Raw genomic sequence first — 12,514 nt, 5'->3', positions numbered from 1 at the left:
CTAGCAGTTTTGGAGTGGAGTCTTTTGGGTTTTCCACATATAGTATCATATCATCTGCGAAGAGTGATAGTTTGACTTCTTCTTTACCAATTTGGATGCCTTTAATTTCTTTTTGTTGTCTGATTGCTGAGGCTAGGACTTCTAGTACTATGTTGAATAGCAGTGGTGATAATGGACATCCCTGCCGTGTTCCTGACCTTAACGGAAAAGCTTTCAGTTTTTCTCCATTGAGAATGATATTTGCGGTGGGTTTTTCATAGATGGCTTTGATAATATTGAGGTATGTGCCCTCTATCCCCACACTTTGAAGAGTTTTGATCAGGAAGGGATGCTGTACTTTGTCAAATGCTTTTTCAGCATCTATTGAGAGTATCATATGGTTCTTGTTCTTTCTTTTATTAATGTGTTCTATCACATTGATTGATTTGCGGATGTTGAACCAACCCTGCAGCCCTGGAATAAATCCCACTTGATCGTGGTGAATAATCCTTTTAATGTACTGTTGAATCCTATTGGCTAGTATTTTGGCGAGAATTTTTGCATCTGTGTTCATCAAGGATATTGGTCTGTAGTTCTCTTTTTTGGTGGGATCCTTGTCTGGTTTTGGGATCAAGGTGACGCTGGCCTCATAAAATGAGTTTGGAAGTTTTCCTTCCGTTTCTATTTTTTGGAACAGTTTCAAGAGAATAGGAATTAGTTCTTCTTTAAATGTTTGGTAGAATTCCCCTGGGAAGCCGTCTGGCCCTGGGCTTTTGTTTGTTTGGAGATTTTTGATGACTGTTTCAATCTCCTTACTGGTTATGGGCCTGTTCAGGTTTTCTATTTCTTCCTGGTTCAGTTGTGGTAGTTTATATGTCTCTAGGAATGCATCCATTTCTTCCAGATTGTCCAATTTGTTGGCGTAGAGTTGCTCATAGTATGTTCTTATAATTGTCTGTATTTCTTTGGTGTTAGTTGTGATCTCTCCTCTTTCATTCATGGTTTTATTGATTTGGGTCCTTTCTCTTTTCTTTCTGATGAGTCTGGCCAGGGGTTTATCAATCTTATTGATTCTTTCAAAGAACCAGCTCCTAGTTTCATTGATTTTTTCTATTGTTTTTTTGGTTTCTATTTCATTGATTTCTGCTCTGATCTTTATGATTTCTCTTCTCCTGCTGGGTTTAGGGTTTCTTTCTTGCTCTTTCTCCAGCTCCTTTACGTGTAGGGTTAGGTTGTGTACTTGAGACCTTTCTTGTTTCTTGAGAAAGGCTTGTACTGCTATATATTTTCCTCTCAGGACTGCCTTTGCTGTGTCCCACAGATTTTGAACTGTTGTGTTTTCATTATCATTTGTTTCCATGAATTTTTTCAATTCTTCTTTAATTTCCTGGTTAACCCATTCATTCTTTAGAAGGATGCTGTTTAGTCTCCATGTATTTGGGTTCTTTCCAGCTTTCCTCTTGTGATTGAGTTTTAACTTCAGAGCATTGTGGTCTGAAAATATGCAGGGAATAATCCTAATCTTTTGATACCGGTTGAGACCTGATTTGTGACCCAGGATGTGATCTATTCTGGAGAAGGTTCCATGTGCACTAGAGAAGAATGTGTATTCTGTTGCTTTGGCAATAAATGTTCTGAATATATCTGTGATGTCCATCTGGTCCAGTGTGTCATTTAAGGCCTTTATTTCCTTGTTGATCTTTTGCTTGGATGATCTGTCCATTTCAGTGAGGGGAGTGTTAAAGTCCCCTACTATTATTGTATTATTATTGATGTGTTTCTTTGATTTTGTTAGTAATTGGTTGATATAGTTGGCTGCTCCCACGTTAGGGGCATAGATATTTAAAATTGTTAGATCTTCTTGTTGGACAGACCCTTTGAGTAGGATATAGTGTCCTTCCTCATCTCTTATTATAGTCTTTGGCTTAAAATCTAATTGATCTGATATAAGGATTGCCACCCCAGCTTTCTTCTGATGCCCATTAGCATGGTAAATTGTTTTCCACCCCCTCACTTTAAATCTGGAGGTGTCTTCGCGTCTAAAATGAGTTTCTTGTAGGCAACATACTGATGGGTTTTGTTTTTTTATCCATTCTGATACCCTGTGTCTTTTGATTGGGGCATTTAGCCCATTAACATTCAGGGTAACTATTGAGAGATATGAATTTAGTGCCATTATTAGCCTGTAAGGTGACTGTTACTGTATATTGTCTCTGTACCTTTCTGATCTACTACTTTTAGGCTCTCTCTTTGCTTAGAGGACTCCTTTCAATATTTCCTGTAGAGCTGGTTTGGTGTTTGCAAATTCTTTCAGTTTTTGTTTGTCCTGGAAGCTTTTGATCTCTCCTTCTATTTTCAATGATAGCCTAGCTGGATAGAGTATTCTTGGCTGCATGTTTTTCTCGTTGAGTGCTCTGAATATATCATGCCAGCTCTTTCTGGCCTGCCAGGTCTCTGTGGATAAGTCTGCCGCCAATCTAATATTTTTACCATTGTATGTTACAGACTTCTTTTCTCGGGCTGCTTTCAGGATTTTCTCTTTGTCACTAAGACTTGTAAATTTTACTATTAGGTGACGGGGTGTGGACCTATTCTTGTTGACTTTGAGGGGGGTTCTCTGCATCTCCTGGATTTTGATGCTTGTTCCCTTTGCCATATTAGGGAAATTCTCTCCAATGATTCTCTCCAATAGACCTTCTGCTCCCCTCTCTGTTTCTTCTTCTTCTGGAATCCCAATTATTCTAATGTTGTTTCGTCTTATGGTGTCACTTATCTCTCGAATTCTCCCCTCATGGTCCAGTAGCTGTTTGTCCCTCTTTTGCTCGGCTTCCTTATTCTCTGTCATTTGGTCTTCTATATCACTAATTCTTTCTTCTGCCTCATTTATCCTAGCAGTGAGAGCCTCCATTTTTGATTGCACCTCATTAATAGCTTTTTGGATTTCAACTTGGTTAGATTTTAGTTCTTTAATTTCTCCAGAAAGGGCTTTAATATCTCCAGAGAGGGTTTCTCTAATATCTTCCATGCCTTTTTCGAGCCCGGCTAGAATGTTCAGAATCGTCATTCTGAACTCTTGATCTGACATATTACCCATGTCTGTGTTGATTAGGTCCCTAGCCTTCGGTACTGTCTCTTGTTCTTTTGTTTGTGGTGATTTTTTCCGCCTTGTCATTTTGTCCAGATAAGAGAATATGAAGGAGCAAATAAACTACTAAAAGGGTGGCAAAGACCCCGGAAAAATGCGCTGTAACCAAATCAGAAGAGACCCCAAATTGTGGGGGGGGAGAAAGGGGATAAAAACAGCTTCTGAAAAAAAAAGAAAAAAAAAAAAAGAAAGAAAAAAATTTAAAAAATAAAACAAATAAAAAATATAAAAAAGAAAGAAAAAATATATATATTTAGATGAACTAGTCAAAAAAAGTTAAAAAAGAAAAGGGTAAAAGTTTAAAAAAAAATTTAGCAGAAGAAGAAAAAAGAAAAAAGAAAAAAAAATTGAAAAAAGAAAAAAAAATTGAAGTAGCCGCAAGACTAAAGAATCATGGGGAGAAAGCCATGAGTTCCGTGCTTTGCTTTCTCCTCCTCTGGAATTGCTCTGCTGTCTTAGGAATTGAACCTGCTTTCTCCTTGATAGATGAACTTCGTCCTGCCTGGATATTTTGTTGATCTTCTGGGGGAGGGGCCTGTTGTAGTGACTGTCAAGTGTCTTTGCCCGAGGCGGGATTGCACCGCCCTTACCGGCGGCCGGACTAAGTAATCGGCTCGGGTTCGCTTTTGGGAGCTTCTGTTCCCTGACCGCTTTCCGTAGAGTTCCGGAGGACGGGAATGAAAATGGCGGCCTCCCAGTCTCCAGCCCGGAGGAGCCGAGAGCCTGGGGCCCCACTCCTCAGTGCGCCCCCAGAGGACAGCACCCAATCACTCCCGTATCCCCAGCCTCTAGCCGCGCTCCGAGCTCACCCAGCCCGCGACCAGTTCAAGGTAACCCCGAGCTGAGAGTTCAGTCCTCGGCTCTGTCTCTGCAGCCGGCTTCTCCGTTCTAATACCTGCGAGCTCTCCGACACTCCGACACCCCCGATCCTTCTGTGACCCTGCGGGGCCTGGGGCCACGCTGGCCCCGCGTGGGCTTCACCCCGGTTTAGCCCCTGGAGCAATGTCCCTCAGTGGAACAGACTTTTAAAAGTCCTGATTTTGTGCTCCGTTCCTCCGCCGCTTGCCGGGAGCCAGCCCCTCCCCCCGCGGTCTATCTTCCCGTCATTTTAGATTCACTTCTCCGCCAGTCCTACCTTTCAGAAAGTGGTTGATTTTCTGTTTCTAGAGTTGCTGTTCTTCTTCTCTTCGCTCTCCCGTTGGATTTGTAGGTGTTTGCAATGTTTAGATAAGCTATCGAGCTGATCTCCTGCTACCTGATGTAGTCTCAGGCTGCTACTTCTCCGCCATCTTGACCTCTTTCCATGTACTAGTTTTTTTTTCCCCAGAGGTAGAGGTCTGTGATTCATCAGTCTTATATAATATCCAGTGTTCACTACATCACATGCCCTCCTTAATGCCCATCACCCGGTTACCCCATACCCTCCACTCCCCTCCCCTCAAGCAGCCCTCAGTTTGTTTCCTATGGTTGAGAGTCTCTTATAGTTTGTCTGCCTCTCTGATTTCATCTTGTTTTATTTTTCCTCTCTTTCTCTATGATCCTCTGTTTTGCCAAAAATACTTTAAAACTGGTTGCTAAAACAGCTTTGGCACCAACAAGCCTTGTGACCTTGAAAAAGTCACTTAAATACCTCTGGGCCTCAGGGTCCCTAATGAAAAACAAAGGAGCTCAGAATATATGGTCTTAACATTTTCTGTAAGTACTAAAAGTCTTTGATTAGTTATATTGGGAGACCAACTATGCACACTGGCCAATTCAGCTAACATTTTTTTTTCTTTAACAATTCCGTTGAGATATAATTCACCCACAAGACTCATCCATTTAAAGTATATAATTCAATGGCTTTTAGTATATTCATAGATTTGTACAACCGTCACCACAACCACAACAAATTTTAGAGCATTTTCAACACTCTCCCCTAAAATCTGCATTCTTGAGCAATCACCCCCAATCCTCGTCCCTGGCAACCCCTAGTCTACTTTCTGTGTCTCAGGATTTGCCTATCTGGACAGTTCATATAAAAGGAATCACGCTCTCTGTGCCATTTTTTGCCTGGCTTCTTTCACTGAGAGTCATGTTTTCAAGGTCCATCCATGTTATAGCATGTATCAATGCTTCATTCATTTTTACGGTGAAGGAGTAGCTCATTGTATGGATGGACCACATTTCTTTTGTCTACTTAGGAGTTCATGGGCATGTAAGTCATTTCCACTTTCTGGCTCTTGTGAATAATGCCACTGTGAACACTGAGGTACACATTTTTGTGTTGACATGTATTTTCAATTTTCTTGGTTATATACCCAGCAGTAGAATTACTGGGAATAGGATAAATCTATGTTTAACTGTTTGAGGAGTTGCCAGGCTGTTTACCAAAGCAGCTGCATGGTTTTTCTTTCCTGCCAGCACAGATGAGGTTTCTGCTTACTCTCCATCCTCACACTTTCATGACAGCCTTGTTAGATATCCCATGGCAACGTGTCCAGCAAAGCATTCCCTGGATTCCTGACTCATAGGAATTTGGACACAGTAAATGTTGTTTAAGTCACAAAGTTTTGGGGTCACTTGTTACGTGGCAATATATATTGAATACACCTGCACACTATGGTGAGGTATCCCTCTCTACATCACCCAGTCTATTGTGAGGATGGTCTTCTGTACACTTGTGCAAACCCATGAAGTGATGAACCTTACCTGCTTCTGACAGCTCTGAAACATTGGATCACTATTGAAATTAGAGCACTTCACAATGTCGATTTCTAGGACAGAAAATAGGTAAGTTGGGTTAACATCATAGATTCATCACAGGACACAATGCCATGTCTCCTTTAATTAGGAGAGATTTGTCTCCATAATCTTGGAGGATCCCATAATTCCCAAAATAAAAAATGGGTCTACAATTCTACTTAAGTTTTTAAGTAGTTGGGAAGGTTGTAGCTTGACCCTTAACAGGGCTTGTAAAATATAGGTTTCGATCAGAGGGAAGATGGTGGAAGAATAGGGGACCCGTGTTTCATCTGGTCCTTGAATTCAACTGGTTATCTATCATATCCTTCTGAACAGCTGTGAATGAAATCTGAGATCTAAGAAAAGAATTGCTGCAATTCTACAAATAGAAAAACAATCACTGAGGGGTAGGAGGCAAGATTGTGGAAGAGTAGGGAACCTTGTTTCATCTGGTCCCTTGAATTTAGCTGGATAACTATCAAACCATTCTGAATACCCATGAATTCAGCCTGAGATGTAAGGACATATATATGGAATTCTACAAATAGAAAACTTCTTTCTCCTTTTTTGCAAAGTATGAGGTATGGAGACACAAATCTGAGGGGAGATATCAGAGATAAATGGAAGGGGGAGGGAGCCTCCATAAGCTGATTACTGGAAAGTGATAGAGCCCTGGAGGGGCAAAGTCAGAACCCTTAGAAATCTGCTCCAGTGAAAGACATCCCTGTCTGAAAGGGGCTCAGGGGCTGAAATGGGCAGAGTTCCAGGTGAGTAAATGTGGTCTCGGGATCCCAGGAGTCACAGAACTAACTGGGGTGCCTGAACTGGTAGAGTGCCCAAGCATTGGAGCAGAGAAACTGGTTATAGCTGGGGAGCCCAGGAGGGGAATCTTAACTCAGGTAGCCATAAACCATGAGCCAGGCTAATGAGGTGACTGCTCTCCACCTGAGCACCTTTAAAAAGACTGGAACACGTGCACTGCCTGCCATCCCTTGGGAGGGGCTAAACAGGTGTGCCCATGACCAGGCAATAGCTCTTGGGTGTGGCCTCAGAAAGGACAGTAGGGTGACAGTCAGCCATCTCCATGGGAGTGGTGGAATGGATATATGCATGAGCCTGCAACCTCTCTCAGCCCCATGGTACACAAAGGGCAGTAATGCAAGTCCCTCAGAATCCCCCTAGGAGACTGCCATGGATACCTACCACAGGAATTATGGAGTTTGACACACACAAAAGTGAAAACTGTTTGTCCAGGAGGGTTTACTGAAGTGGGGGGGTGGACTTTGATCTTTCAGCTCTGGGGCTAGAGATTGGGGCATGGCCATTTTTATTATGATCCTTTAAAGAGGCATGGGAAGCCTTCAGGGAACAAACCCACACTGAGGACCAGCTTACATTGAGACCAGCCCCCTGACAAGGGGAGGTACAACTCAGCCCAGAAAAAGACACCTGAGAAGCAGCATAGCAGACCCCTCCCCCAGAAGACACACTGGAAGAACAGGTGTACAATTAGCTTAGGAATCCCACAAGATTGTAAAACTCCAGTGCTAGGGGAAAATATTATATAGAATTGAGGGTTTTCTCATGATCCATTTATCTTTCCGTCTATAATTTTCTGGTTATTTGTTTTCTTTTTTTTTCCACTTCAGCTAGTTTCTTATTTTATCAACTCTATATTTTTAATTTGTTTTTTAACTTTTATTTTTTACATCTATATTTTACAGAGATACACTTCTTTTTGGCCTTTTTGTACTCTATATAATTTTAATTTTTTATATATACAAGTTTTGCTTTCTTTGCAATTTTGGGATTTAGTGTCTTTGAACACAAAGACCAAAATTAATCCAAGAACAAGTGGATCACACTGCTTTTTTGACCCTGTGAGACTAATCTCTTCCTCCCCCTTTTTTTCTCTTTTTATTTTGTTTTCTCTTGTTTTTGTTTGCTTTTCCGTTTTGGTTTTTAACCACTTTGGATTTGTCTAATGTGTATTTTGCTTGACTGGTGATTGATATTTTCTTATTCTGCTCACTTGCTCACCCATTCTTCTCTGGACAAAATGACTAGAAGGAGGAACTCAAAACAAAAGAAAGAACCAGAAGCAATGTTCTCTGCCACAGATCTAATTGATGTGGATATAAGTAAGATGTCGGTGATGGATTCAGGATAGCAATTATAAAGTTAATAGCTGGGCTTGTAAAAACACTAAAAGACAGTAGAGAATCTCTTAGTGCAGAAATGAGATCTAACCACGCTATACTGGACCCACCTCAGCTCCTTCCACAGTTTGGCTATTGTGGACATTGCTGCTATGAACGTTGGGGTGCATATGGCCTTTATTTTTATTACATCTGTATCCTTGGGGTAAATATGCAGTAGTGCACTGAGCACTGGGTGTTATATGCAAAGAATGAATAATGAAACACTACATCAGAAACTATTGATGTACTGTATGGTGACTAACAACATAACTTAAAAAAAAAAAAGAATTATGCACAGAAACCTGGCAGGCCAGAAAGAGCTGGCATGATATATTCAGGGTACTAAATGAGAAGAACATACAGCCATGAATACTTTATCCAGCAAGGCTGTTATTCAGAATGGAAGGAGAGATAAAGAGCTTCCAGGGCAGACAGATTAAATGAATATGTGAGTACTAGGCTGGCCCAGCAAGAAATATTAAGGGGACCCTGTAAGCAAAGAGATAGCCCAGGAGTGACATAGAAAGAAACAGAGACAATTTATAGAAACAGGCACTTACAGGTAATACAATGACGCTACATTCATATCTTTCAGTAGTCACTCTGAAAATAAATAGGCTATATGCTCCAATAAAAAGACACAGAGTATCAGAAAGGATAAAAAAAGCAAGACCCATCTATATGCTGTCTACAAGAGACTCATTTTAGACCTTAAGACACCTCCAGACTGAAAGTGAGGAGGTGGAAAACCATTTATAATGCTAATGGATTTCAAAAGAAAGCTGAGTTAGCAATCCTTTTATCAAAGTAGATTTTAAACCAAGACTGTAGTAAGGGATAAAGAGGGATTCTATACCATAGTTAATGTGTCTATACAACAAGAAGACCTATTTACAAGTAAATATCTATGCCCCTAACTTAGGAGCAGCCAATTATGTCAACCAATTAATAACCAAATTAAAGAAATACATTGATAACAATACAATAAGAGTAGGGGACTTCAACACCCCCTCACAGCAATATCAAATAATTAAATAAAAATCTTAAAAAAAGGGGGGGGGAACAAGACAAGAAACAACGAGTGTTGGAGATGATGTGGAGAAAGGGGAACAACTCTTACACTGTTGGTGGGAATGCAAGTTGGTGCAGCCAGTTTGGAAAACAGTCTGGAGATTCCTTAAGAAATTAAAAATAGAGCTACCTTATGACCCTGCAATTACACTACTGTGTATTTACCCCAAAGATACAGATGTAGTGAAAAGAAGGGTCATCTGTACCCCAATGTTCATAGCAGCAATGGCCACAATCGCTCTTGGAAAGAGCCAAGATGCCCCTCAGAATAGATAAAAAGGATATGGTTCATATATACAATGGAATATTATGCCTCCATCAGAAAGGATGAATACCCAACTTTTCTATCAACACGGACAGGACTGGAGGAGATTTTGCTGAGTGAAATAAGTCAAGCAGAGAAAGTCAATTATCATATGGTTTCATTTACTTCTGGAGCATAAGGAATAACAAGGAGGACATTAGGAGAAGGAAAGGAAAAGTGAATTGGGGGAAACCAGAGGGAGAGATGAACCATGAGAGACTGTGGACTCTGAGAAACAAACAGAGTTTTGGAAGGGAGGAGGTTGAGGGGATGGGTGAGCCCGGTTGTGGGTATTAAGGAGGGCACGTATTGCATGGAACACTGCGTGTGGTGCATAAACAGTGAATCTTGGAACACTGAAAAAAAAATAAAATAAAATTTAAAAAAGGAAACAAGGGTTTTCAAGGACACACTGGCTAGATGGACTTCACAGTTGTATACAGATAATTCCATCCTAAAACAAAGAATACATATTCTTCTCGAGTACATACAGAGCTTTATTCAGAATAGATCACATACTGGGTCACAAATCAGGTCTCAACCAGTACCAAAATATTGGGATTATTCCCTGCATATTTTCAGGCCACAGTTTTGAAACTTGAACTCAACAACAACAGGAAATTTCTAAGGAACTCAAATACTTGGAGGTTAAATAGCATCCTACTGAAGAATGAATGGGTCAACCAGAAAATTAAAGAAGAATTTTAAAAATATAAATTCATGGAAACAAATGAAAATGAAAACACAACCCTTCAAACCTTTGGGATATAGAAAATGCAGCCATAAGAAGGAAATACATAGCAGTACAAGCCTTTCTTGAAAAGTTTTCAAAATTTTGGAGAAAAAGTCTCAAATATACATGTTAACCTTACATCTAAGGAGCTGGAGAAAGAACACCAAATAAAGCCTAAACCAAGTAGAAGAGGAGAAATAATAAAGATCAGAACAGAAATCAATGAAGTAGAAACCCAAACAATAGATCAATGAAACCAGCAGATTGTTCTTTGAAAGAATTAATAAGATGAATAAACCCCTTGCCAGACTTATCCAAAAGAAAAGAGAAAGGACCCAAAGTAGTAAAATCATGAATGAAAGAGGAGAGATCACGACCAGTACCAGGAAATACAAACAATTTTAAGAACGTATTATGAGCAATTCTGTCCCAACAATTAGGCAATCAGAAAGAAATGGATGCATTCCTGGAAACTTATAAAACTGAAACAGGGGCACCTGGGTGGCTCAGTGGTTTAAAGCCTCTGCCTTCGGCTCAGGTCGTGATCCCAGGATCCTGAGATCTCTGCTCAGCAGGGAGCCTGCTTCCCTTCCTCTCTCTCTCTCTGCCTGCCTCTCTGCCTACTGTGATCTGTGTCTGTCAAATAAATAAATAAATCTTAAAAAAAAAAAACGGAAACAGGAAGAAATAGAAAATCTGAACAGACCCATAACCAGCAAAGAAACTGAAGCAGTAATCAAAGATATCCAACAAACAAGAATCCAGGGCCAGATGGCTTCTCAGGAGAATTCTACCAAACATTTTTAAATTTTTAATTTTTTTATTGTGTTATGTTAGTCACCATAAAATACATCATTAGTTTTTGATGTAGTCTACCAAACATTTAAAGAAGAACTAATACCTACTCTTCCAAAACTGTTTCAAAAAATAGAAATGGAAGGAAAACTTCCAAACTCTTTCTATGAAGTCAGCATTACTCTGAGCCCCAAACTAGACAAAGACAAAGGAGAATTACAAACCAATATCGCTGATGAACACAAATGCCAAAAATACTTACCAAGATATTAGCCAATAGGATTCTACAATATATTAAAAGAATGAATCACTGAATCACCATGATTAAGTGGGATTTATTACTGGGATGCAAGCATGGTTCAACATTTGCAAATCAATCAACATGATTACACGATACATCTCATTAATAAAAGAAAGGACAAAATCCACATGATTCTCTCAATTGATGCAGAAAAAGCATTTGACAAAATACAGCATCCTTTCTTCATTGAAACTCTCCCTGAGAGACTATGGACTCTAAAAACAACCTGAGGGTTTTGAAGGGGTGGGGGGTGAGAGGTTGGGGAAGCCAGGTGGTGGGTATTATGGAGGGCACACATTGCATGGAGCACTGGGTGTGATGCAAAAACAATGATTTCTGTTACGCTGAAAAGAAATTAAAAAAAAAAAAAAAAGAAACTCTCCACAGTGTAGGGATAGAGGAAACATAACTCAATGTCATAAAAGCCATCTATGAAAAGCCCACAGTGAATATCACTCAGTGAGGAAACACTGGGAGCCTTTCCCTTAAGGTCGGTAACATGACAAGGATGTTCACTCGCACCACTGTTGTTCAACACAGTACTAGAAGTCCCAGCCTCAGCAATCAGACAACAAAAAGAAATAAAAAGCATTCAAATGGGCAAAGAAGAACTCAAAGTCTCACTCTTCACAGATGACATGATACTCTATGTGGAAAACTCAAAAGACTCCATCCCAAAATTGCTAGAACTCACAGAGTGATTCAGGAATGTGGCAGGATACAAAATCAATGCACAGAAATTAGTAGCATTTCTATACACTAACAATGAGACAGACGAAAGAGAAATAAAAAATCAATCCCATTGGGATGCATGGGGGGCTCAGTTGGTTAAGATTCTGCCTTCATGTCAGGTCATGATTCCAGAGACCTGGGACTGAGTCCCAGATTAGGCTCCCTGCTCAGTGGGGAGTTTACTTCCCTCTGCCTCTTTCTCCCCCTGCTTATTCTCTCTTTCTGACAAATAAGTAAATAAAATCTTAAGAAGAGAATCAATCCCATTTACAATTGCACCGAATACCATAAGATACCTAGGAATAATCATAACTAAAGAGGTAAAGGTTCTGTACTCTAAAAATCACAGAAAACTTATTAAAGAAATTGACAAAAACACAAAGCAATGGGAAAACATTGCATGCTGATAGAATGGAAGAATAAGTATTGTTAAAATGTCTGTGGTACCCAGGATATTCTAATATATTCAATGCAATTCCTATCAAAATACCATTGACATTTTTCACAGAGCTGGAATAAATAATCCTAA

General features: G+C 40.0%; 1 protein-coding gene across 1 annotated transcript in view; it reads right to left on the bottom strand.

The window, feature by feature from the left end:
• Window positions 1-12,514, bottom strand: part of LOC123932117 (putative adhesion G protein-coupled receptor E4P) — a 62,259-nt gene that overhangs the window by 34,999 nt on the left and 14,746 nt on the right. Inside the window, exon 4 of the mRNA XM_045989831.1 lies at window positions 5,816-5,880. Within this exon, the coding sequence (XP_045845787.1) occupies window positions 5,816-5,880 (65 nt within the window). The remainder of the gene's footprint in view (window positions 1-5,815; window positions 5,881-12,514) is intronic.

Source organism: Meles meles, chromosome 20, assembly GCF_922984935.1.
Source record: "Meles meles chromosome 20, mMelMel3.1 paternal haplotype, whole genome shotgun sequence".
NCBI lineage: Eukaryota > Metazoa > Chordata > Mammalia > Carnivora > Mustelidae > Meles > Meles meles.
The sequence above is the reverse complement of the archived record's forward strand: the minus strand, read 5'-3'. Positions and strand labels throughout refer to the sequence as shown.